Source organism: Rhamphochromis longiceps, linkage group LG3 (genome assembly GCF_057381845.1).
Source record: "Rhamphochromis longiceps isolate RC_006_pf linkage group LG3, R_longiceps_female_GT1.1, whole genome shotgun sequence".
Lineage (NCBI taxonomy): Eukaryota > Metazoa > Chordata > Actinopteri > Cichliformes > Cichlidae > Rhamphochromis > Rhamphochromis longiceps.
The window spans coordinates 55,760,087-55,786,879 of NC_140559.1; the positions used below are offsets into that span (position 1 = coordinate 55,760,087).

The 26,793-nt window shown below is 43.1% G+C and overlaps 1 protein-coding gene across 2 annotated transcripts in view; it reads left to right on the forward strand.

Moving 5' to 3' along the window:
• fgf11a (fibroblast growth factor 11a) overlaps window positions 1-26,793 on the forward strand; it is a 121,422-nt gene that overhangs the window by 72,435 nt on the left and 22,194 nt on the right. For both annotated transcript variants that reach the window (XM_085400417.1, XM_085400416.1), the window contains one exon: window positions 8,270-8,373. In XM_085400417.1, coding sequence (XP_085256543.1) covers window positions 8,270-8,373 — 104 coding nt within the window. The remainder of the gene's footprint in view (window positions 1-8,269; window positions 8,374-26,793) is intronic.

The following is a 26,793-nucleotide window of genomic DNA, read 5'->3' on the forward strand; positions in this document are numbered from 1 at the left end:
GCTGTTATGTGCTGGATTGTCTCTGGGGCATCTTTACACAGCCTGCACCTGGGGTCTTGCCTGGTGTGATAGACCCCAGCCTCTATGGATCTTGTACTCAGAGCTTGTTCTTGTGCTGCCATGATTAGTGCCTCTGTGCTGTCTTTCAGTCCAGCTTTGTCCAGCCACTGGTAGGATTTCTGGATATCAGCCACCTCCTCTATCTGCCGGTGGTACATACCGTGCAGGGGCCTGTCCTTCCATGATGGTTCCTCGTCTCCCTCCTCTTTCTTGGGTTTCTGCTGCCTGAGGTATTCACTGAGCACTCGGTCAGTTGGGGCCATCTTCCCAATGTATTCTTGGATGTTCCTTGTCTCATCCTGGACTGTGGTGCTGACACTCACCAGTCCCCGGCCCCCTTCCTTCCGCTTAGCGTACAGCCTCAGGGTGCTGGACTTGGGGTGAAACCCTCCATGCATGGTCAGGAGCTTTCTTGTCTTTATGTCAGTGGCTTCTATCTCCTCCTTTGGCCAGCCTATTACCCCAGCAGGGTACCTGATCACGGGCAGGGCATATGTGTTGATGGCCCGGATCTTGTTCTTACCATTCAGCTGACTCCTCAGGACTTGCCTGACCCTCTGCAGGTACTTGGTGGTTGCAGCCTTTCTAGCGGCCTCTTCATGGTTCCCATTTGCCTGCGGGATCCCCAGGTACTTGTAACTGTCCTCTATGTCTGCAATGTTGCCTTCTGGTAGTTCAATCCCCTCAGTTCTGACTACCTTCCCTCTCTTTGTTACCATCCGACTACACTTCTCCAGTCCGAACGACATTCCAATGTCATTGCTGTATAGCCTGGTAGTGTGGATCAGTGAATCGATGTCTCGTTCACTCTTGGCATACAGCTTGATGTCATCCATGTACAGGAGGTGGCTGACAACTGCTCCGTTCCGTAGTCGGTATCCGTAGCCAGTCTTGTTAATGATCTCACTGAGGGGGTTCAGGCCTATGCAGAACAGCAGTGGGGACAGAGCATCTCCTTGGTAGATCCCGCACTTGATGGTAACTTGTGCTATGGGCTTGGAGTTGGCCTCTAGTGTTGTACGCCACATCCCCATTGAGTTCCTGATGAAGGCTCTTAGGGTCCCATTGATCTTGTACAATTCTAGGCATTCCAGTATCCAGCTGTGGGGCATTGAGTCATAGGCCTTCTTGTAATCAATCCAGGCAGTGCACAGGTTGGTCAGTCTGGTCTTGCAGTCTCGGCTGATTGTTCTGTCTACCAGTAGCTGGTGTTTTGCACCTCTGGTATTCTTGCCAATTCCTTTCTGTGTCCCGCTCATGTATTGACCCATGTGCCTGTTCATCTTAGCCGATATGATGCCTGACAGGAGCTTCCATGTAGTACTGAGGCAGGTTATTGGTCGGTAGTTGGAGGGGACCGGTCCCTTCTTGGGGTCCTTGGGGATCAGGACCGTCCGGCCTTCAGTTAGCCATTCCGGGTGTCTCTTGTTAACTAGCAGCTGGTTCATTTGTGCTGCCAGACGCTCGTGGAGTGCAGTCAGCTTCTTCAGCCAGTAGGCGTGAACCATGTCGGACCCTGGTGCTGTCCAACTCTTCATACTGGAGACCCTTTCTTGGATATCTGCCACTGTGATGGTTACTGGACCCTGTTCAGGGAGGTCGCTGTGGTCTGCCCTCAGATCCACTAGCCACTGAGCATTGCCGTTATGGGTTGCATCCTTCTCCCATATGCTCTTCCAGTATTGCTCCGTCTCCAGCCTTGGTGGTGCTGTTCTCTTATTGTTCCCTTGCCACTGAGAGTACACCTTTGCTGGTTCTGTGGAGAACAGCTGGTTTATTCTCCTGCCTTCTATCTCTCTGGTGTACCTCCTCAAGCGGCTGGCCAAGGCTGTGAGTCTTTGCTTGGCAGTTTCCAAGGCCTCAGGTATGGACAGCTTGCTGTATTTCTTAGGCACCTTATTTGTCGCACCTTTCTGCAACTCCGTTAGTTGGCTAACCTCCCTCCGTGCTACTTTGATCTTGCCCTCTAGCCTCCTTCTCCATGGAGGGTACTGCCCCTTGTGGCTGTTCAACTTGTAGCCAAGCATCTCACTGATCACTGCTGCCGTATTGTAGATCAGCTTGTTAGTGTCGGTAATCGTGGTTGTAGGTATTGCCCGTAGTGCTGCATTAACATCATCTAGCAGACCTTCTGAGGGTACTTCACGTAATCTTGGTAACCGGCTACGGGGGATCCAGGATTCAAGCTTGGCCATGATCCTATTTTTCAGGTCAGTTCCTCTCGCACTCAACGATCCTTCTCCTATCGCACTTGGGGCTATGTACCCAATCTCGGGTGGGGGTGATGATATCTCCCCCCTGACCTGGCGTCCTGACTCCTCCTTGCCGTAGCATTTGTGTTGTACCTTGTCAATCTCTAGCTGTGAGAGCAGTCCCTTCTTTCCAATGTTGGAACACTGAGCTACTAGTTGTTTCGCCGTCATTGTGGATGTTGGGTATCGAAGAATCCATAGGTCCCTCATCCTATTCATGTAGCCCCTTCCGCCGGGGTTACTTGCGTAGTAGCATTCCAACAACGCCCTGTTTTCGTCCCTTGCCCACCGATGCCTTCTTGTTCCAGTAGCCCACTTTTCGTCAGGGTGCCCTGGTTCCTCAACACCTGACGCGGACCTTGTTGATCCGGGCGACGTCCGAGCCGGCATGCCTTCATATTTATCTGTCTCGCTCATGTCTGCGGTAGGCTTGCTTAGCATAGGGGGTCTAGCCTTAGGACCCTTACTGGATACAGACGCCCCAGGCAGGAATCGAACTTGCGATCCTCTGTTCCAAAGGCGTGTAGTTTAACCACTACGCTATCCAGCTGCTATATATATATTCATATATATTCATATATATATTCATATATATTCATATATATATATATATATATTCATATATATATATAGCAGCTGGATAGCGTAGTGGTTAGACTACACGCCTTTGGAACAGAGGATCGCAAGTTCGATTCCTGCCTGGGGCGTCTGTATCCAGTAAGGGTCCTAAGGCTAGACCCCCTATGCTAAGCAAGCCTACCGCAGACATGAGCGAGACAGATAAATATGAAGGCATGCCGGCTCGGACGTCGCCCGGATCAACAAGGTCCGCGTCAGGTGTTGAGGAACCAGGGCACCCTGACGAAAAGTGGGCTACTGGAACAAGAAGGCATCGGTGGGCAAGGGACGAAAACAGGGCGTTGTTGGAATGCTACTACGCAAGTAACCCCGGCGGAAGGGGCTACATGAATAGGATGAGGGACCTATGGATTCTTCGATACCCAACATCCACAATGACGGCGAAACAACTAGTAGCTCAGTGTTCCAACATTCGAAAGAAGGGACTGCTCTCACAGCTAGAGATTGACGAGGTACAACACAAATGCTACGGCAAGGAGGAGTCAGGACGCCAGGTCAGGGGGGAGATATCATCACCCCCACCCGAGATTGGGTACATAGCCCCAAGTGCGATAGGAGAAGGATCGTTGAGTGCGAGAGGAACTGACCTGAAAAATAGGATCATGGCCAAGCTTGAAACCTGGATCCCCCGTAGCCGGTTACCAAGATTACGTGAAGTACCCTCAGAAGGTCTGCTAGATGATGTTAATGCAGCACTACGGGCAATACCTACAACCACGATTACCGACACTAACAAGCTGATCTACAATACGGCAGCAGTGATCAGTGAGATGCTTGGCTACAAGTTGAACAGCCACAAGGGGCAGTACCCTCCATGGAGAAGGAGGCTAGAGGGCAAGATCAAAGTAGCACGGAGGGAGGTTAGCCAACTAACGGAGTTGCAGAAAGGTGCGACGAATAAGGTGCCTAAGAAATACAGCAAGCTGTCCATACCTGAGGCCTTGGAAACTGCCAAGCAAAGACTCACAGCCTTGGCCAGCCGCTTGAGGAGGTACACCAGAGAGATAGAAGGCAGGAGAATAAACCAGCTGTTCTCCACAGAACCAGCAAAGGTGTACTCTCAGTGGCAAGGGAACAATAAGAGAACAGCACCACCAAGGCTGGAGACGGAGCAATACTGGAAGAGCATATGGGAGAAGGATGCAACCCATAACGGCAATGCTCAGTGGCTAGTGGATCTGAGGGCAGACCATAGCAACCTCCCTGAACAGGGTCCAGTAACCATCACAGTGGCAGATATCCAAGAAAGGGTCTCCAGTATGAAGAGTTGGACAGCACCAGGGCCCGACATGGTTCACGCCTACTGGCTGAAGAAGCTGACTGCACTCCACGAGCGTCTGGCAGCACAAATGAACCAGCTGCTAGTTAACGAGAGACACCCGGAATGGCTAACTGAAGGCCGGACGGTCCTGATCCCCAAGGACCCCAAGAAGGGACCGGTCCCCTCCAACTACCGACCAATAACCTGCCTCAGTACTACATGGAAGCTCCTGTCAGGCATCATATCGGCTAAGATGAACAGGCACATGGGTCAATACATGAGCAGGACACAGAAAGGAATTGGCAAGAATACCAGAGGCGCAAAACACCAGCTACTGGTAGACAGAACAATCAGCCGAGACTGCAAGACCAGACTGACCAACCTGTGCACTGCCTGGATTGATTACAAGAAGGCCTATGACTCAATGCCCCACAGCTGGATACTGGAATGCCTAGAATTGTACAAGATCAATGGGACCCTAAGAGCCTTCATCAGGAACTCAATGGGGATGTGGCGTACAACACTAGAGGCCAACTCCAAGCCCATAGCACAAGTTACCATCAAGTGCGGGATCTACCAAGGAGATGCTCTGTCCCCACTGCTGTTCTGCATAGGCCTGAACCCCCTCAGTGAGATCATTAACAAGACTGGCTACGGATACCGACTACGGAACGGAGCAGTTGTCAGCCACCTCCTGTACATGGATGACATCAAGCTGTATGCCAAGAGTGAACGAGACATCGATTCACTGATCCACACTACCAGGCTATACAGCAATGACATTGGAATGTCGTTCGGACTGGAGAAGTGTAGTCGGATGGTAACAAAGAGAGGGAAGGTAGTCAGAACTGAGGGGATTGAACTACCAGAAGGCAACATTGCAGACATAGAGGACAGTTACAAGTACCTGGGGATCCCGCAGGCAAATGGGAACCATGAAGAGGCCGCTAGAAAGGCTGCAACCACCAAGTACCTGCAGAGGGTCAGGCAAGTCCTGAGGAGTCAGCTGAATGGTAAGAACAAGATCCGGGCCATCAACACATACGCCCTGCCCGTGATCAGGTACCCTGCTGGGGTAATAGGCTGGCCAAAGGAGGAGATAGAAGCCACTGACATAAAGACAAGAAAGCTCCTTACCATGCATGGAGGGTTTCACCCCAAGTCCAGCACCCTGAGGCTGTACGCTAAGCGGAAGGAAGGGGGCCGGGGACTGGTGAGTGTCAGCACCACAGTCCAGGATGAGACAAGGAACATCCAAGAATACATTGGGAAGATGGCCCCAACTGACCGAGTGCTCAGTGAATACCTCAGGCAGCAGAAACCCAAGAAAGAGGAGGGAGACGAGGAACCATCATGGAAGGACAGGCCCCTGCACGGTATGTACCACCGGCAGATAGAGGAGGTGGCTGATATCCAGAAATCCTACCAGTGGCTGGACAAAGCTGGACTGAAAGACAGCACAGAGGCACTAATCATGGCAGCACAAGAACAAGCTCTGAGTACAAGATCCATAGAGGCTGGGGTCTATCACACCAGGCAAGACCCCAGGTGCAGGCTGTGTAAAGATGCCCCAGAGACAATCCAGCACATAACAGCAGGGTGCAAGATGCTAGCAGGCAAGGCATACATGGAACGCCATAACCAAGTGGCCGGCATAGTGTACAGGAACATCTGTGCCGAGTATAACCTGGAAGTCCCGAGGTCAAAATGGGAGATGCCCCCAAGGGTGGTGGAGAATGACCGAGCTAAGATCCTGTGGGACTTCCAGATACAGACGGACAAAATGGTGGTGGCTAACCAACCGGACATAGTGGTGGTAGACAAACAGAAGAAGACGGCCGTAGTGATCGATGTAGCGGTTCCGAATGACAGCAATATCAGGAAGAAGGAACACGAGAAGCTGGAGAAATACCAAGGGCTCAGAGAAGAGCTGGAGAGGATGTGGAGGGTGAAGGTAACGGTGGTCCCCGTGGTAATCGGAGCACTAGGTGCGGTGACTCCCAAGCTAGGCGAGTGGCTCCAGCAGATCCCGGGAATAACATCGGAGATCTCTGTCCAGAAGAGCGCAGTCCTGGGAACAGCTAAGATACTGCGCAGGACCCTCAAGCTCCCAGGCCTCTGGTAGAGGACCCGAGCTTGAAGGATAAACCGCCCGCAGGGGCGTGCTGGGTGTTTTTTATATTCATATATATATATATATATTCATATATATATATATTCATTCATATATATATATATATATATTCATATATATATATATTCATATATATATATATTCATATATATATATATATTCATATATATATATATATTCATATATATATTTATATTCATATATATATTCATATATATATATATATATATATATTCATATATATATATATTCATATATATATATTCATATATATATTCATATATATATTCATATATATATATATATATATATATATATATATATATATATATATATATATATATATATATATGAATTCCATCAGGTCACTACTGACCTATCCAGAGTTAGGGTTATTGTAGAAGGTTAGTTTTATTTTAGAAACCTGATAAATCAGACATATTAGAAAGTAGAAGTTGCTACATTTTGAATGAAGTCTCATATAGTTTATCTACAGAAGCATTTGGGTGTAACGTTCTCCTAATCCTAGATGGGTCACCACTTATCTGGTAGATTTTATGAGCTTAAGTGTTTTTCATAGTTATATTGTTTTGTTTGATCTTTCAAAACTCATGTGTATTTTTTTTGGCTCAATCCATGTGATTCAGGGGCTTTAATCATCTCAGTAGCATTTGGTCATCATGACACTGTGACCACAGAGCAGCTGGCAGCCACAGGCTGCTTTGTCAGTACCGTTCAGCTTACCATGCCACATCATATAAGAAACTTTTTTAGACACTCAGACACGATCTACATTCATACCAGAAAAGCTTGTGCATCTACAGGAACAAAAATGAGAAGGAAACAGTGACTGTTGTTCTGGTGTCCAGGCTGAAGTTAGCTCTTATGCAGAGCTATGCATGTAGGAGATCCAAGGTTTCACAGGAGGACATTCAGCAAACTACATTACAAAGTGCTGTTTAGTGTGTCGGGATGCAGAAAATGAATTCACTTTCTAATGCACGCTATTCTTAAAACTCTCTGCTGAGCTACCTTCTCTCTCTCCTTCTCGCTGTGTCTCTATCTCTCTGTGGCATGAATCTAGATTTTAGGGAGAATCCAAAGGCCTGCCCGGCGACCACCACCACACTTAACCTCTTCATTAAAAGACTATAAATGTCAAACTATGGAAAATTCTTTATGCCCTTAATGAGTTTTTGGGGGATTGCATTCCTCGCATTTTTAGCCTAAGCTATGACCTGCATTACTTAATAATCCGGTTCACTTTCAAGCTATATACAGCCTTTAAAATGTGTGGCACACCTTGGGATGTAAGATTACAGAGCTTTGATTAAAATGAGCTAATGCTGATTTTTCTAATAAAATGTTCAGGGTTCATGCACACGTTCTCTGTGAAAATATCATTATGACTGTCAGAAATCCCATTGATTAAAAAAAAAATTCACAGCTGCATGTTTTTTCTTTTCTGAATTTACTTCATTGTAACTGCCACGTTCAATAATAGATTCGTGTATTGCAAATGAAAGTATTCCTATGGCATGTAGGGCAATGTTCTGTTTTTCTGATGTACACCTGGTGTATTCAAGAACAGATAAAAGAAAGCAAAGGAATTTGCCAGGTCTCTGTCCTAAACAAGGCACTCAAATGTATCTCGATATCAAGCATTAAACGTATTGCACTCTTACTCTCACCCCAAGAAAGGTAAACACAAAATTTCTGTCTCCAAATCCTTTCCGCCCTCTCTCTTTGCCTTTTTCACAAACTTGCTTTTCTCACCTTTGACAGATAAACTGTACAACAGGGAGTGTGAAACAGGAGACAGCTGGAAAGCAATTGTCTTTTTATGCCACGAGAAAGCACTGTGAACGTTTAAGAGACAGAATGATTGCTCTAACATCACTCCTCCCTCTCTGTGTCTTGCAGTGCAGTTCAACTTGATTCCTGTGGGGCTCAGGATAGTGGCCATCCAGAGCACCAAGACAGGGCTCTACGTTGCCATGAACAGCGAGGGCTACCTCTACACTTCGGTATGAATAGCAAACACACTGTCATTCCATGTTTGTTTGCTCCGATAGAGCTAATACAGATATATGCCCAAAGTTTACAGGCTTATCAAGGTCATCTGTAATTGCAATCGCTTTTCTTAAATTGCTGAGTGACATGTGATAGCTTAGGCCTCAGTCACACAGGAGTACAGAGTGGTTGGAGACTGCTTTAGGGAAAAATCTCCATTTGCAAGTGGTCGCTGGCAGTCACCGGGTAAAATTGGTCTTCCAGCAACCACTTGCCAACTACTTGGGGAATACATATTTTCTTTAGCGTCTGCAGATTGCCAGATGTGAATGTGGTGACTACTCTTTAAGGCATAATTAACACAGTTCTGCTGATCTATGTGCCAGTTTCCATTATAGTGGACTGATAGCAGTGTATTACTTCAGTGAAACATGAATCTCCCTCCATACACACAACTTTTCTAAATAACCAGCTTTGCTCACAGTCAGTGAGGCAGAGGTGGAGACGTCTGAATCTGCGCAGCGCTTGTAAAGATCTGTACATTAAACAGTTTCCTGCTCTCGGTCACAGCAGCACTTGTATGCCACCATTTTTTGAAAAAGCACAAACGACGCTCCCGCTGAGGTTTCGTATTGATGTGAAGACAGAAGCAGCAGAGCCACAGATTTGGAATAACAGGTGATCCGAGTGCACTCTATCAGGATGCAGAGAAAAGCTTTTCTTTTTTTTTCCAGCTGTTTTTTCGTCCTCTTGGCAAAATGGCAAAGTGTGTGAGATCTTGTTTGAAGTGCATCGGTGCGCTCACTTCAAAGTCCATCCAACGCTGCCTGCGCACATACTGCCAGAAATGAGGAGGGGAGGTAAAGGGTTTCTGTCAGGAGCAACAATGCAAAAACAAGCCTGGAAAGAGCGCACACACATAAATCATCCCCCTGTGCTGCCACACATACAGTATGTGAACAGCAGTTTGTCCTTAATTCTAGCAGCTTCTCACTTTGTCAAACACAAGCTGCACTGAGCATAAGACAGTTCTTACTTTACAGTCATCCTGGCCTAGAAATTACATAATATTAAGTAAAGTTAGTTAATAGGTTTGTTACCTCATGTTTGCATGTATAGATAAGTTGAATGTAGCCTCATTGATACTATCTATTGATCGCTGGACTCATTTTGAAGCTTCAACATTAGCATGTTGTCTTTTTGGTGTCAGGAGTGACAATATGTGGATGAGAACTTGTCCACAACCACAAGCAAACTTGGTAAGTGAGCCATGTCCACAGACAGTATGGGTGCAATGCGCAGATGGATGCCTGCTAATTAGTAACAGCTCAATAAATACTAGAAGAAAAAAAATAGGACCACAAAATTATTGGATGAGCTGTAACATGCAGCAGGTGATATTCATTGCCAGATATCTCTTTATCAAACACCACAAATATGGTGAAGAGGTCCAGTTCACTTACTTTAACTTAGTTTATTTTAGGTTTAGCACTTTAATATTAAAACAAAAACAACTACAAACATATTATATCGTTGGCTGAATTTGGACATTTTAATATGGAAATTGAACGCTTTGGAGACTACCTCAAGTGTCAGAGGAACTGGCACATTAGCATTTACTTAAAGCTAAACCAAGCTAGCTGTTTTGCTAGGTGACTTTGCAAGCTAATGCTACATTAATATCATTATTCATAATAATAGAGACCAGCTGAAAGATGCAATTATAAGTAACTGTAAGTTACTTATAATTATAAGTAACTGTAATAACATTTGTTTACAGACTACTTATAATCAGGTGGTTTGATCACTTGTAGTCAGTTGTCAAACAGACTTTGGTTGCTAGCAGTGTGGGGGACACATGAGGGGTTTGTCTAAATGAATCAGTTTATCTGATAATTGACTTCATTATTTCTTTATTAATTTTGTTTTATTATTATTTTTTAGAATTTACCTGAATTAACCTGTTTGATAAACAATAACCAGCAAATGGAACAAAAAAAATAAAAGACTGGATATCTTCATGCTACACTGGAAGTCCCTGAAGAAATATACCTTCCCCCCTAATGAGACCCAGAAAATGGTCCTTGCATGACTTTTCCAGGGCTTGGAACCATTTCTCGATCATAAAAAACCTTGAATACACACACACACACACCTCCAAACACACAGATGCAGAGGTTATACTTACCCAAGCATTCTCCTGACAAAAAGAAAGGTGACCCATTTTCACTAAGGGAAATAACCACAGGGAAAGAGAGTGTTGAAAAAAATGTTTAAGAAAATCCCTCTGAGATGGGAACAGACGGAGGACAAAGGAGTGGTGTTGGATTTTTTTTATTTTTTTGCTCTCCCTCACCTTAACTAGCTGCTCTGCTATTGTTCTGCACAAGTGAGCCCCAAAGACAGAGATGGGGAAGAAGACCCAAGGCAGGTTTTGTGCTCACCGGCCTCGGGGTCTGGAGAGAGGGAGAGTGGAGTCTTGACATCCTGTTATGCAACCATTAGTGTTTTAGGAGCCTGCATAATTTCTTGAAAGATAGGGGAATTTTAGGAAGTGGTCTCAGAGAGAGAGTTTAATATGAACATCTAGTGGAAACTGCTGTGCGACGTGGGAGAAGGAGAAATACTCAGTTGTTGTTTAATTTATCTGCATCCTTTAAAGTTTCATTGTTTTTGGAGGTAATGCCTGTTGGTGGTTGGTTTGTTTTACATTTGCCTTGGAGCTGAAGTTGGAGTTATCTGATAACTGGGTATGAAACATTGGTGTCTCAGTTAAAAGACAATAAGTTCAATGAAAAATGAGCCAATGTTATTTTAACTGGCTGTGTCTAATAGTTAATGAATAGTTAAGAAAAGGCAATATAGAAAACATAATGTAGTAAGTTGATAGTAAGTAGTATAGAAGCTCTGCTTAACATAAGGCAACTGACAGCCATACAGCAATTAGACAGTAACTCTGCTATCAGTGTGCAATTCAATGAGGTCAAGTTTGCAATCACATGCTATCAGTCAGTGATAAATGTGGGATCTGTTGCTATCAGCTGCAAGCGTTGACATCTACATACACAGAAATTCACGATAACTACTTACATTTGGAGTCCAGCCAGAACGGATCCATACCATGTTTTTAATATGTGCATTTAACCCCAAACCACAATATGCACATGTGAACCTCAACAAAGCAGTTTCTGTGCCTAAACCCACTTGCTTTGGTTCCTGTATCTTATCAAACACAGAGACACGGATTAAAAATGAATATAAACTGTGTCTGAAAGGAAAACCTACAAACTGAAAACTGTAGCTAAAACACATTAACTGAATATAAAAACAAAAAACTAGAGTTCAGAAACGACTGAGTGAGAGCACGGTTGCTACGTCCATCTTTTATGTACAGTTTGTGGTTACAACAACATCTGCTGTGAGTTCTGCTTACACCAATTTGTATCGTCCAGAATGAGTTTCTGGCTAAAAGCAAAAAGGATCAGTTGGTGGAAGCACTACATTAATGTGAAGAATCAGTTGAAAAATAGCAACTGCACAACTAGGCAACCAAGATGCTTTACAGAAGTGTATACAATATATTTATACTTTGGTTATATTAGTGTTGACTGAAGTATTCTCCAGCGGGATTGTAACCAAGGGGTGTAAAGTTGTTCCCGTCCTTCTCCCTTTTGTAAAATAAGAAAAGCTCACATACACGACATCACTGCAGTGGCTACTCAGCATTAATCTTTCATTGGCCTCTGTGGTAGATGTCATGTGCTCTGCAACATGCACGGTAAATAATTCCAACAGTTGTTTGAAAGACATGAAAATGAAGCACGTTCTGGGTTTTTTAGGCAACGGCTCAGAGAAATGAGAAAAGTAGTTTTCTGTTTTCTGCCTTGGTCTTCCCCCAGAACTGTAATTTATCTTTATTCATCAGTTGCATCCTTCCCATTTGTTGCTCCTTTGTTGTAATTTTCCTCAGTATTCTCCATCTGATCTGTTCTCATTTTTAAACTCAGCACTCCTCTGCTGCCACAGCTCATTTTCCCCACGAGGATCACCGGGATTTAATATAATCACCTAATCTAATTTAATGATGACACCATTTAAATACTTCAAATATTTGTGATGTTTATCTTGCAAGCTGTGTAAACAGCCTCAAACAAAGATTTTGTTTAAGTCAGTGTACTTAATCATATATTTTGCATTTAATTTGTTGTTTTATCTTGCACGCCAAAAGAGAAAGGAGCCAGTGACAGAAAGGAAGCAAGGAAATAAGTAGATACAAAACGACTGAGTCTCTTAAGCAAATTTTTCTCCTTTCCACAAACAGAAAGGTCAAAGCTTCAGAGCTATCCTTCTCTGCTCTGTAACGCAACGTGGCTTGGAACCAGGATCCAGTATTAGAACCACACTTTTTTTGAAGTAGAACAAATGCAGCAGTCGACCAAGTTTGTTGATTTCTGCAAATAACTCGTTAAGGAGCAGCATCATAGATGAACTAACCAATCAAGGGGACAGTAAATGAAAAGCTTGAAGTGGAGCTAGTGGAGCGCATGGCTTTGCCTTCTTCCTGTCTGATGGCAAAGTGTTGAAAATGCTCTGACTCTAGCAGGCACTTAAACCAGTATTTCTCAGGTGGCTAAAATCTGTTTTACAGTTTTACATGGCTTCACTTTCTAAATCGCTCAATTTTCTGTCTGCTTGGGGGGGAAGTTGCCTAAAGACATCTATTACTGCTAACGCACTCACTGTGGAACAGACAGCACTTCAAAGAAAGTGAACTGAGTGAAGTATCCCAGCTGAGTGGACAGTTTATCCTGTGAAATGGGTATTATTTTAAAAATCAAAAAGAAATATGACTCATTTCATGGAAATCAGTCAGGGCCTCCCACCTGAGCCCCTCCAAATCTGCTTTGTTTTGTACAATAGCTGTAGAACATCTAATGAAGCCATGCAGAGTTTTGCTTTCATATTATGAAAATATCCCAGTTACAGGCCCTGAAAGTGCACAGGGGTGCACTGAAATGTGGCGCTTTTAAGTTACTTTCAGCCCTCATCACTTCCTAAGCACAGGAGCTAGCCAGCAATGACTCAAATACCAATATTTGCCATTAGAAAACAGTAAACGTCTATATACAGTACATGAGGTTGATTGCTTTAGATGGCACTGTGCTGTGACACACACACACACACACACACACACACACACACACACACACACACACACACACACACACACACACGCGCATCATGAATAATACATATTTTTCATTATACAATGAACACCCAATTCCACAGCTTGTTTTGTTTAAACAGTATAGACATTCTCTGACAACCACACACAGCATTAATGAAAGAACCTTCAAAGGAAAAATAAATAGAAATGATTGAAGAAGTATTTTTCTCTCTCGAGTGTTGACTTACCTGCCTCAGCAAGAATAGGCGGCCTTGAGAGATATTTAAAGACCACCAAACAACTTTGCCTTGCTTCTTGTAGCAGTTAGCGAGGCAGAAAAGGCTGGGACGTGTGCACGTTGCTGCAAAGTAATCTGTTGTAAAAAAAAAAAAAATAACACGCTTGTAATACCTTAAAGCATAGGTCAGGAAGTTGTTGTGCACGAGATAAACAAGGCAGTGTGGGAGCGACAGGCTAAATGATGGAGCGAATGTCCTTTTGTCCCTACATGAGCCTCTTGTTTCGGGAGGATAAAGTGAGATGATAATAGAGGTGAGAAGGAGAGAAGAGGAGTGAGTCACTACAAAGTATTGGATTTTTTTTTTTTTTTGCATTTACATAAAAATATGCAGAAAGGAAATGGGCTTTGTTTAAAAATGAGATCCTGACTTAGAAATAAGCTTAGAGATTGAATTGAAAGATGAATTAAAAGCTGATACAGATGTAACATTTTCAGGATTTTCTTCCATGCTAGGTGGTTTTCATGAAAATCAGTATTCAAGGCGAGGGCCCCTTAAACTCCTTAAGAATAGAGTGGCCGGTGGGGCAGTTTGATTGACTGGAATGGCTGAATCTTAGCACCAGTAATAACAAACTGGGCTGACTGTTGAAAGGAAGGAAGACGAAAAGATCGGAAGATGCTGGGGAGAGAGAAAGGGAGAAGGATGGCCTGACAGCCCCAGACTTGGACCGAACATAACGTCCCCTCTGGGAGCAACAACCACGGCCATGCTCATCTTTCTTCCCCCACCCTCCTCCTTCCTTAACCCCACCCCCCCCATCTCACTTGTATAGCTTTTACTTGCCTGTCAGTCTGTCTTACTCTCCGTCTGAACATTTGTGTCTGTTGGCGTCTCTTGTGGTTTGTCCTTTTCCTGTTCCCTCCTTGCTTTTTGTCACTAGCATATCACTGTCTTGATGTGTCCCTTATCTGCAGTCCTCGTCCTTGCTGTGTCCTCTTTGTCCTCGTCTCTCCCTTTGTCCCATTCCACCTCATCCTGAAACCTTTCCTTTCTGCTGTCAACCCTCCCTTCTTATACTTTTATCCCCTCCAAAAAATGCTTTTTATGCTTTGCTGCAGACAAATGAGATTTATTTGTATTTATTCTAGCATACAAACGTTGATGTTGAAAATCACGCAAACATTAGATACCATCTACACACAAATGCAGCATCTTCACTCTTACAGTCACTAGACTGATACTACTGTGTAGGTTTAATTGTTGATTAATTGAATGTGCCAGAATACTGTTCCTGATAGTCCCTGCCCACTTTAACCCACGGCCCTATGAAACCTACATTGATGCTTTATCTCAGTGATAGCTAAAGCTTGACTCCGTGATCATAACATGCACAAACATAAACTTCGTTCCTTCAAGAGACAGATAGTCCAGCTGTATGAGGAAAGAGGCCAGATGGTCTGTGTGTATCCATCTGTCTTTACACATCCCCAGCAATACACAATTCCTCTTTATCATCCTCCTGTCGCCTTCACCTCTGCAGTACCTTTATTCATCTGGCCACCATACATCTCTCTTTATTTCCCCATCTAGCACTTCTCTTTCAGTCTCGTCTGACTGCCTACAAATTTTAAATCATGCATACTGAGAAAGCACTTAAGAGCAAATGAGCATGTTGCAGTTATCTGCCCTTCATCCATTCTGATACCAAGTAGTTAGCAAAGGAATGTTTGTTTTAAGTTATTAATATTAATTCTGGGACAGAGAGCAGGCTTGTGCAGGTTTGTGGAGTTCTGTGCAGTGGCTGGGCACTGCTCTTGGAGAACTGGGGCATGTGGTTCAGCTCAGCAGAGGTTAATGGCGAGGGGAAACTCCTTGTCATGGTTCTATTGTCTGAGGCGGCTGGGACCCGCTTACCTGTGGGCACCTCCTGAAAATTGCTTTCTGATAAAAATAGTGCTCAGCCGTGGACCTGGCCCACTTTATTAGTCGTATGCTCTGGAAAAGCCTCCGGGGTAGAGAGATGGCAGCGGAGAGGGATGGAGGAGTGATGTGTGAAAGGGGTGCGGGTGGTGTTTTGAGATGCAGTCACACACAAAGCAACAAAATGAACCTGTACACCACACACCCACACTCACATTCCCTTGTGCAATTTAGCCACCCTCCACATCCCCACAAACACACATGTGCAACCAGGTATAAACAATCTGACAGAGGCAGGCAGACATAATTGGGCCGAACTCCGATACCCGGGACCGGCTCTGGCCAAGCTTTCCGCAGTTAACAGGGGAAAGTTGGACAAAGTAAAACTTTGCTCGAATGACATTGCGAATATACACCCTGAGGATAAACGAGCAGAGCCCCACTTCTGTCTTCTTTCACATGCGAAACATATTGTACTATCTGAATAAGCTGTTATTGCAGGATCACGATTACACATAAGTAAGTTAAAGACATTTTCCAACACAGAGGTTTTGAATTTCACATTTCACAGCTTAAATTTAAGCTTTAAATACTGTAGAAGAACTATATAAAAAACACTTGTAGTTATGGTTTGGGCTAATATGACCTTCTAAAGTAAAAAGACTATATTGAGAACCTCTGCTAGCATAGTCTAGTTGATAAAGGATAATGGATGGAAGCAGCTGCATAGACGATAAAACAGTAGGTGTTTAGCTAAGCTGTGGATCCACACTGACCACCTTCTTGCTCAGACCTTGTAAAAGCAACATCTCGGGATTTCCTTCTTTCCTCCTGCTAATTGTTACAAATGCTAAAGGACTTAATCACATGGTATTAGTCTGAGGTTATTCTTGGTACCCTTAAAATAATACAAATACAGAAAACAAAGAATGCAGCATACAAACTGTTTGTATGTTGTAAATTGTGTTTGTATGTAAAAGTTTGTGGATTGCTGGGAGAAAGGAGTCATAGCAGTGAAAATGTTTGTCCTCTTAGCAGTCAAGCTAAGCTAAGCTAACTGCCCAACATGCTGAAGATTTGCATTAGTTAGACTAGTTTACCAGCTAGCCTGCTAACTAGCCACTTCTACATATGTTTTTTACACTATGAGTTGACTGTCCCTAGCTTTTTAGTTGGCTGCACTGTTATTATCACCAATTATTTTTGAGAGTAGTTACAGAAATGCAGTTTATTTCTCTCATGTTCTTGTTCCTTTGTTCCTTCGTTCGTGTTCTCTGCACTGTTTGTGACCTCCTCTAAGCTCTCCACTGGGAACTTCTTTTGAAATGCATTGAGGTACAGGTCACTAAATTGCCTTTGGTCACAAGACCAACCCGGGAGAGGAGGTAACGAGACGTGAATTAGAAAAAGGAGAGAGGGGTGGTGACGAATGCCTGCAGGTAGGCATGTGGAAGAAATGAGAAAGGGATGGCACAGGAAAACAGTAAAGGAAGATTTCATATCCGCTTTATAATGCTGCAGCTACAGCCAGAGCAGGCACAATGGCCTTGCTATGATTTGACAAGAGTTACGGCCGTCCCAGTGAGCTGAGAGGGTAAATCCAAGTTCTGCATTCTGATCAGTACCAGCAACTAGTAAACACGTGCACACACAAAGGGGGTAACATGCACACAAGCAGACAGCTATATTTGTAGACACATTTTATACAGTAATTTATAGGATACAAAACATAATTTAGAAAAGGTTCAAGTAGCAAAGCCTTTTACTGTAAATTAATTCCTGTAAGAGGGCTTTCCTTTATAAATCTCATGCTGTGGCATTTTGCTTTCATGTCTCACAAAACCAGTTAATTGGGATGGATGGTCTTTGGTGATATAGAAAGTTACCACATCCATCATTGCATTGTGTTCTATAAGAGCAAGCAGCTCCTTTCTCTGTAGAGACTGGCTACGAGGCAGCATGTGTGTGTGTGTGTGTGTGTGTGTTTTTCCCCCAAGATATTTAGTTCACTTTGTTTTCCTGCAGAGATGTTGTGAAGACTTCTGTGCGGGGATAACAACACCAATAACTTCTATGTAGCTCATGAATGAAAAGATTATGTTTAATTCATATTATCAATTTAGCAGTGCGACAAAGTGGGTGAGAAGACCATTTGTCTACATTCTTAGTTAACATTCTTGTTTTGATTTAACCATATTTCACATGTAATCTGCAATAGGCAAACATCTACTATCCTGGGTTTGTTTATGTTCTGCACTTTTACAGATTATATAATATAACATCTTGGTTTAAATCAATTCATGCAAGTTTGTTAAGTTAACATGTTATTTATTTCAACTGTTAATTTGTATTGTTTGAACTTACCTTTACCTACCTGTCTTCCAGAAGCAAAAGGAGGAAATGTAGTTCTACTTCCTGCTTTATACCTTCTGGGTTCATCTGAGGTCACAGGAAGAGACCAAGGGCAGGAGGGGAAGAATTCTTATAATTTAATAAAGTTGATTTTAAAGGGTTTATAAAGAAATAGATTTAATGTTGTGATATGTATTGATTACACCAGAGTTTATGTTGCCAGTCAAGAGGAGTAGTAGAGGATGAATATAATCATGTTCATCTCACCTACCTACTGAATGGAATAGTCCAGAGGAGAAAGTGTTTGATTAAGGGGACTATTTAAGCAGACGAACTCAGGTGTTTCAGAAGAAGGGTTCAGGTCAGTGTAGCTGTGTGCAGTTTGACCTTAATTTCCGTTGATTTAAGTTCAGTTATGTTTATTTGAATTGAGTTTATTATAGAGTTGAGTTTCTTATTTGTTTCTTTGTAAATATTCTTGGGCCACAGAATGGTGAATAAATCACTTGCTACACTGGACAGCATCAGTCTCCTGCACTTCTTTGACCGCTTAAGTCGAGTCCTACCACATTTGGTGGCAGCAGCAGTGGGATTCCAGGCCAATTAAGGAGTGGAGAAGATGTCTACCCGAGCAAAGAGAGGGCATGTTCCAGAATGTGAAGCAGATGATTTACAAGATGGCAGCGACCAACAAGGGGCAATAAGTGGCCATATTTCTGGACAAGAGAATGTGGCTGAATTGTCCAAACTTTTGCAAACTCTGATGCAACAGCAGGCTGAACGCGATGCTAAACTGGAGCAAGAGCACAAGCGCCAGGATGATAGATGGAGGCAAATCCGGCATCAGTTTGCCCAGCTTCAACAGCAGATGCAGCATGGCAATCTAGAGCATCAGTTACTTGAAGTACAAGCATCTACATCGGCTTCTTCGAGAGCACCTACTCCAGAACCATCTGCCAGCACACAAGAATCAAATAGGCTTGACTTGGAGCCGGCACAACGCAGTGAGGCACAGCTTTCAACACTGGTGAGACATTCAGGCTGGAAGGGGCCAAAAATGCAACCTTACAATGAAGGTGAGGACATTGAACATTATTTAATCACCTTTGAAAGAATTGCTCATGCTTGCCAGTGGCCGCGAGATGAGTGGGCTCTTCACCTAGCACCACTGCTAGCTGGTAAAGCACATTCCGCTTATGTAGCCATGGATATTGATGACACTATGGACTATGCAAAAGTAAAGTGTGCTGTCTTGCAGAAATATGAAATAAGTGTTGACACCTATCGAATGAGGTTTCGTTCTAGTACCTTTGGAGCAGAGGAAACACCAAGGGAGCTGCAGGTCCGCCTAAAGGAGTTGTACATCAAGTGGATGAATCCTGAAACAAAGACAAAGGATCAAATCGGAGACGCCATCATCATGGAACAGTTTCTCAAGGTTTTGAATCCTGATCTTCGGACGTGGGTTAAGGAACGTAACCCAAAGACTTCCAAGGAAGCAGCAGAACTGGCTGAAGCTTTCTTAGCAGCTCGTCGACCATCAAAAGACTTCACACCAGTTAAGTCAAATTCCAACGTGCCATTCAACAAGTTAGGTGGTGGCCCTGACTTGAAAGTTAAGCACACAAGACAGAACTGGTATAACTCAGATCCTGCCAGATCTGAGACAAAAAATAAAACCAATAAAGCATGTCATTTGTGTGGTCAGATAGGTCATCTTAAAGCTCAGTGTACAAAGATGTCTGTTAGTAAAAATTACATGTGTTCTGCTAGACAAACTGAAGTCAGTGAGAATCACAAAAATGAAATTGAATGTCAGCAACGTGAGCCATCAATTGGGGTATTTGTTGAAGACAAACCCTGTGTAGCTCTGTTAGATTCAGGAAGTAATCGCTCTCTGGTTAGACAAGACAGTCTTCCCAGGGATGTGATCTTTTCAGGAGCAACAGTGGATGTGTGCTGTATTCATGGTGATAAGGTATCATACCCAGTTGCTGAAGTTGCAATTGAAGTAGAAGGCCAGTGTTACACTCTTTCAGTGGGAGTGCTGCAAACGCTGCCTTATCAAGTGGTGTTGGGCCGTGATCTCCCAATACTCACAGAGCTAATAGCCAAGCATCCCTGTCAGACTGAAACCGTTGAAAGTTTGTTAGCGGTCACAAGGTCAAAAGCTAAGGAGCTACAGGTTAATGCTTTGGGTTGGGATGAATTACCTTTTGCAAATGAGGATGCCCCATTGGACGAGTCTAGCACTCGTTCTAAACCAAAAAAGAGCAAGAGACAGAGAAGACATGAAAAGGTGAAGGGAACAAGAGTAGCTGAACACATTTTAGATCCTTTAAAGACTGAGTCTCTCCCCAGTGCTAGTCAGGTTGCTAGGCTTCAGAAAGAGGATCTAACACTTAAACCATTGTTCTCTAAATGTGTTCCAGAGTCAACTACAGTTGAGGGAAGGCAGGAAGTGTTTGTGGTTAAGGGAGATTTGTTGTATCGCCGTAGCAAGATTGGTGACCAGTTGGTGATCCCCCAGAGTTTGAGATCTACAATTTTGAAAATGAGTCATTCCATTCCCTGGGCAGGACATTTGGGACAATCTAAAACATTTTCTAGAATGATTCCCAGATTTTACTGGCCCCAACAGTTCAGTGATACGGTACAATACTGTAAAGCTTGCCCACAGTGCCAGTTAACAGCTCCAGGCAGGAAAGCAGAGCTCCGCTTATCAGTATGCCCATCATTGATACACCCTTTTCATGCATTGCCATGGACATTGTTGGCCCACTAGAACAGAGTAAAGCAGGTCATAAGTACATACTTGTAGTTTGTGACTATGCCACAAAATATCCTGAAGCCTTCCCCCTGAAGAAAATAAAGGCTCGTCAGATTGTTAACTGCCTGATTCAGTTGTTTTCCAGAGTAGGTATCCCAAAAGAAATCATCACAGATCAGGGGACCAATTTCACTTCTAAGATGCTTAAAGAAGTATATAGTTTGTTAGGGATCCAGGGTGTCAAGACCAGTCCCTATCACCCACAGACTGATGGCCTTGTGGAGCGATTTAACAAGACCTTAAAATCAATGCTCAGGAAATTTGTGAATGAAACAGGGTCAGATTGGGACCAATGGCTCCCATTTTTGTTATTTGCCTACCGCGAGGTTCCACAAAGTTCTACTGGGTTTTCACCATTCCAGCTACTTTATGGGCATCCTGTCAGAGGTCCAATGGATGTTCTGAAAGAAGCTTGGGAGGGTTCGATGTCAGAGCAGAGGTTTAGTGAACTCTCACATGTCCTCAAAATGAGAGACAAGCTAGAACATTTCCAAGAACTTGCTAATAACAATCTGGCCCATGCGCAACAGCGGCAAAAACAAAGATATGATAAAGTGTCAAGAAGAAGAGTCTTCCGTGAGGGACAGAAAGTTCTTCTACTTTTGCCAACTTCTGAGAGCAGTCTTCTTGCAAAGTGGCAGGGGCCATATGAAATCACAAAGAAGACAGGCCCAGTCACATATGAGCTTCATTTACCAAACCGTCGAAAGAATCATCAAGTGTTCCACGTCAATCTTTTGAAAGAGTGGACTGACCAGCCACAGGACTCAACATCCATGTGGGCACGTACAGTTGTGGATGAGGAAGAGCCTCAGGAGCAGTACTTCCCTTCTTCAGCTGTCAAAACTGTGTTTCCAGATTTAAACCATTTGCCTTTGGAAAGACGTCAGGAGGTGCAATCACTTATGACCAAAGAACTCTTCAGTCTAAAGCCAGGTCGTACACACCTCATTGAACACAAAATCACTTTGCATTCTCCAGACCAACGGCCAATTAGAGATACCACTTGTCGTATCCCAGCTAAGCTATTGCCTGAGTTGAAAAGTGAGCTGGAGGAGATGCTGGCTGCAGGAATCATTGAGCCATCGCACAGTGAGTGGTGTAGCCCTGTTGTGCTTGTACCAAAGAAAGATGATCCTAAGCTTAGATTTTGTGTAAACTTTTCTAAGTTAAATTCTGTGTCTGCTTTTGATCCTTATCCAATGCCGAGGGTTGATGAACTAATTGATCGTTTGGGAAATGCTAAATTTCTGACTACCCTTGACCTCTGTAAAGGTTATTGGCAGGTTCCCTTGACAGACTCATCTAAGGACTTAACAACATTCAGAGTGCCGAGTGGACTGTTTAGATTCACAGTGATGCCCTTTGGTTTGCATGGAGCACCAGCTACATTCCAAAGGTTGGTGGATCGAGTGTTGAAGGGTGCAGAACAATATGCAGCTGCCTACATTGATGACATTGTTGTTTATAGTGGTACATGGGAAGATCATCTGAAACATCTTGCTGATGTGTTTCGACGTATCACAAATGCTGGACTTGTCATAAATGCCAAGAAATGTCACATCGCCAAGCCCGAGGTGCAGTACCTGGGTTATGTAATAGGGGGTGGAGGCATTCGCCCTCAGGTTGGAAAAGTGGATGCAGTTGCTGCAGCACTCTTGCCAAACACAAAGAAAAGGTTGAGATCATTTTTGGGATTAGTAGGTTGGTATCGTCGACTAATTCCAAATTTTTCCTCAAGAGCAGCTTTATTGACTGACATGACAAGAAAATCTAGTCCTACAAGGATCAGGTGGACGAAAGATGCTGAGGATGCATTTAATGATTTGAAAGACTGTTTGTGTCAGAAACCTGTTTTGCAGTGTCCAGATTTTAACCTTCCATTCACAGTACAAACAGATGCCTCTGAGGTGGGTCTGGGAGCTGTTTTACTGCAAGGAGAGGAAGGGCAGCAGTTGCCTGTCCAGTACATCAGTCAAACTTTTTCCAAGGGAAATGAGGTATTCGACCATTGAAAAGGAGGCATTGGCGATTAAATGGGCTCTAGACACCTTGCGATATTATCTTGTTGGGAAAGAGTTTGTTCTTGAGACTGATCATCGTGCTTTGCAATGGATTCATAATATGAAAGACACTAATGCCAGGATAACAAGATGGTATTTATCTCTCCAGCCTTTTCGTTTCCAGGTCCAGTATAGACCTGGACATAAGAATGTCATTGCTGATTTCCTGTCCCGTGACTCAGAGGAGTAACGGTCTTAAGGGGGGGGGAGGAGTGTGACAAAGTGGGTGAGAAGACCATTTGTCTACATTCTTAGTTAACATTCTTGTTTTGATTTAACCATATTTCACATGTAATCTGCAATAGGCAAACATCTACTATCCTGGGTTTGTTTATGTTCTGCACTTTTACAGATTATATAATATAACATCTTGGTTTAAATCAATTCATGCAAGTTTGTTAAGTTAACATGTTATTTATTTCAACTGTTAATTTGTATTGTTTGAACTTACCTTTACCTACCTGTCTTCCAGAAGCAAAAGGAGGAAATGTAGTTCTACTTCCTGCTTTATACCTTCTGGGTTCATCTGAGGTCACAGGAAGAGACCAAGGGCAGGAGGGGAAGAATTCTTATAATTTAATAAAGTTGATTTTAAAGGGTTTATAAAGAAATAGATTTAATGTTGTGATATGTATTGATTACACCAGAGTTTATGTTGCCAGTCAAGAGGAGTAGTAGAGGATGAATATAATCATGTTCATCTCACCTACCTACTGAATGGAATAGTCCAGAGGAGAAAGTGTTTGATTAAGGGGACTATTTAAGCAGACGAACTCAGGTGTTTCAGAAGAAGGGTTCAGGTCAGTGTAGCTGTGTGCAGTTTGACCTTAATTTCCGTTGATTTAAGTTCAGTTATGTTTATTTGAATTGAGTTTATTATAGAGTTGAGTTTCTTATTTGTTTCTTTGTAAATATTCTTGGACCACAGAATGGTGAATAAATCACTTGCTACACTGGACAGCATCAGTCTCCTGCACTTCTTTGACCGCTTAAGTCGAGTCCTACCACAAGCAGTTAAATACTGTAGTTTCTATTTGTGACCCACATATTTATCCAGGAAACATCAATAAAATATTTTGTTATTTGGTTTGTTTGTTCCACCACCTTTATAAAGTTACATTTGTATTCGTGTGAGTGTGAAATTCATTGTCTTTTACCTCTGCTTTGCTCCTACCAATAGCTGTGGGAAATGTTTGGTTAACCAGCTGCTCTATACTCTGTTTATGAGCTCTGATACATTCGTCTGTATTGTATGAAATTAAAACAGTGAGCAGAAAGAGACTACAACATACTCATTCTGAACAGCATTTAGTGTATACAAGTCAGACATCAGGTTAAAGTTAGGCAGCAAAAAACACCCAGGATCAGGCTAAGATACCTCCCGCTTATTTCTGGCAACAGATTCAGCATCTTCTTGCTTGTGGCACTGTGTCCTGACAATTATAACTAAACATCTTCAATTTTTTTCTGTCAAAAGAGAGATAATTTTGTCATAGCAAAACTTCCATGTTATCATATGTTTATTTGACCTCTAACAAATACGCTGGCTTTTGTTCAGCTATTTTTCTTTATTTCCCTGCCCGTGTTGCACGTTCACATTTTTAAACTTACAGAGCGTTATTGCCATTTTCATGAGTGTTGCAGGGCTTGAATGCATTAAAGACTTTCATTTCCAAAGAGGACTTTCTATTGTATTAGTCATGCACTGTTACATCAAAATATCATCAAGCCAGGAATGTTTGACTTGAATAAAGTAGCTACAGTCTTTTATCCATCCATCCATCCATCCATCCTCTAGACACGGGGAGACTCCACATAAAAAGGACCCCATCAGGTGGAGTCAAACTCAGGATTTACCTTCAAACTGTAACGTAAAATTAGTGCGCAATGTTAAAGGTCTACTGCACTTGTTGTGAGAATGACCTATTAAAGATTGAAAGCAAGTTACATCTCATTGTTTTTGAGATGTAACTTAAACCTACACAGTAGTAAAAACTGAAAAAATATAACAACCCACCACCACGCACGCACACGCACGCACGCACGCACGCACGCACACACACACAAAAACCCACTACAGGCTGAGAGGACAGACAGTTAGCAATAACCTGTTAAATACCTTTGTATTTCTCCCAGGTTGCAGCAAAGAAACCCTACATATCTCCAACAGCTGTTTAGCAATATACACCTGTCTCCAAGAAAAGACCAAATGTCTGTGAAGGGAGGCTGGAGCTGATTAATGAATGAACACAGGGCTTTCATATGAGTAATTTATGCCACAAAACTGCATAGTTAGACTTAGGAAGCATGACACTTAAGGATATTTCACAGAATTAGCCATGTTGTAGAAAATCATCTCAGAAAATCTTTCTGTCGATCTGTGCATCAGTGGAAACAGTATCTCATATACCATGCTGTATACACCAGGTTCTAAATAGCTTCAAAGCTGCAGCTTGGGGACAAATGTAAGCTTGCTTGTTGGTAAAGTACTGCTAAACCTCATTAGGATGCCCAATATGTATGTAGCATGTAAAATCATCCGCCAGCTTCTCCTCAGCCCATACTAATACATGTCTATGTGCCCTGTCACGCACAAACTGATGCTCCTGACAGGTGGCAAACTGGCAATTAGTCAGTTCTCTCAAAAAAGTCTACTTAGAGTATGACCTGAAAGCTGCCTGCCCACACACACACACAAACACACACAAAAACTCACACACACTCCCAGCTCCTGTCCTCTGACCTTCCTCACCCACCCATCGAATCAGAAAATGCTTATGTCTTTTTCTTTGAGTCAGCACTCTTTTTTACCTTTCCACCTTTCTCTCTTTCTTTCTCTCTTTCCCCTGGTCTTTTGCATTTTGACCCCCACCCCACAGCCCAAACTAAGTCTCATCTGGCAGCTAAGATGTGCAGACACGTGACAAAGAAGGAATGGGGTGAAATGTGAAACAAGGCAGGAATGATACTGAGATAAAGAGAGGATAACAGGATGGTCGGGGGGTAGAAGCCTAATATAAAAGGAGAGATGAAAAAGATATAAAAGGCAGTGTACAGGTAAAGACGGGTTATCTTTGGTTGCCTTTGGAAAATCCCCAAATGCACAGCGAGGGTCTGGCACTCAAGGTGAGAAGCAGAGGACATCCCTCCCTCCGTATCCCTCTGCTTCTTCCCCCTCCTACACCCGCCTGCACCCTCTCCAGCTGTTCTCATCACATTCGGCTTTTTTGTGTGCGCGGGGTTTTTTTCTGCTTATTACGAGTCTGCTTTCTGCTTCATGTGCACTTGTTTATTCATCTTTTGTGCAGACAAATATCATGAACATGTGTTTACAGACATTCATGCTGAATATATTTTGTTCCGGTATCTATGTGTGATGCCACAAATGTCTGTCTGGATATCATGACCATTCATGCCTGATCGAGCTCCTTATGCCGTCCCCTGTAAAAACCAAAATATTATCAACAAAAAGACATTTCCAAAAAAATGTTTCTACTCTCCGTAGGATGGCAACCCAGATGCACGAGAGGGTTCAGCGAGAGGCCAAAAGGTGGAAAACAGAGAAAAGACAGAGGACAGACTTTTAGAAAAAGCAGCTGGGTTGTTATTATCCTGTCAGATAACAAAAAATTCACTGTTCCTTAAAGAGAAATAAGCTCGTTGTATCTGAGAGCAATCTGGATCATGACTTGGATATCCAAATCTGTGGCAGCTGGTGTTCCCCGGTGTCATGTTATTTTATTTATGTTGTCAGATCTCAGTACTTTCCCATGGTTGAGAAAAGTTAACTTTAAACTCAGTGAAGCAATAGACAAGTTTTCTTAAAAATAATCACTGTGGGCTGTAGAGGGAAATGATCC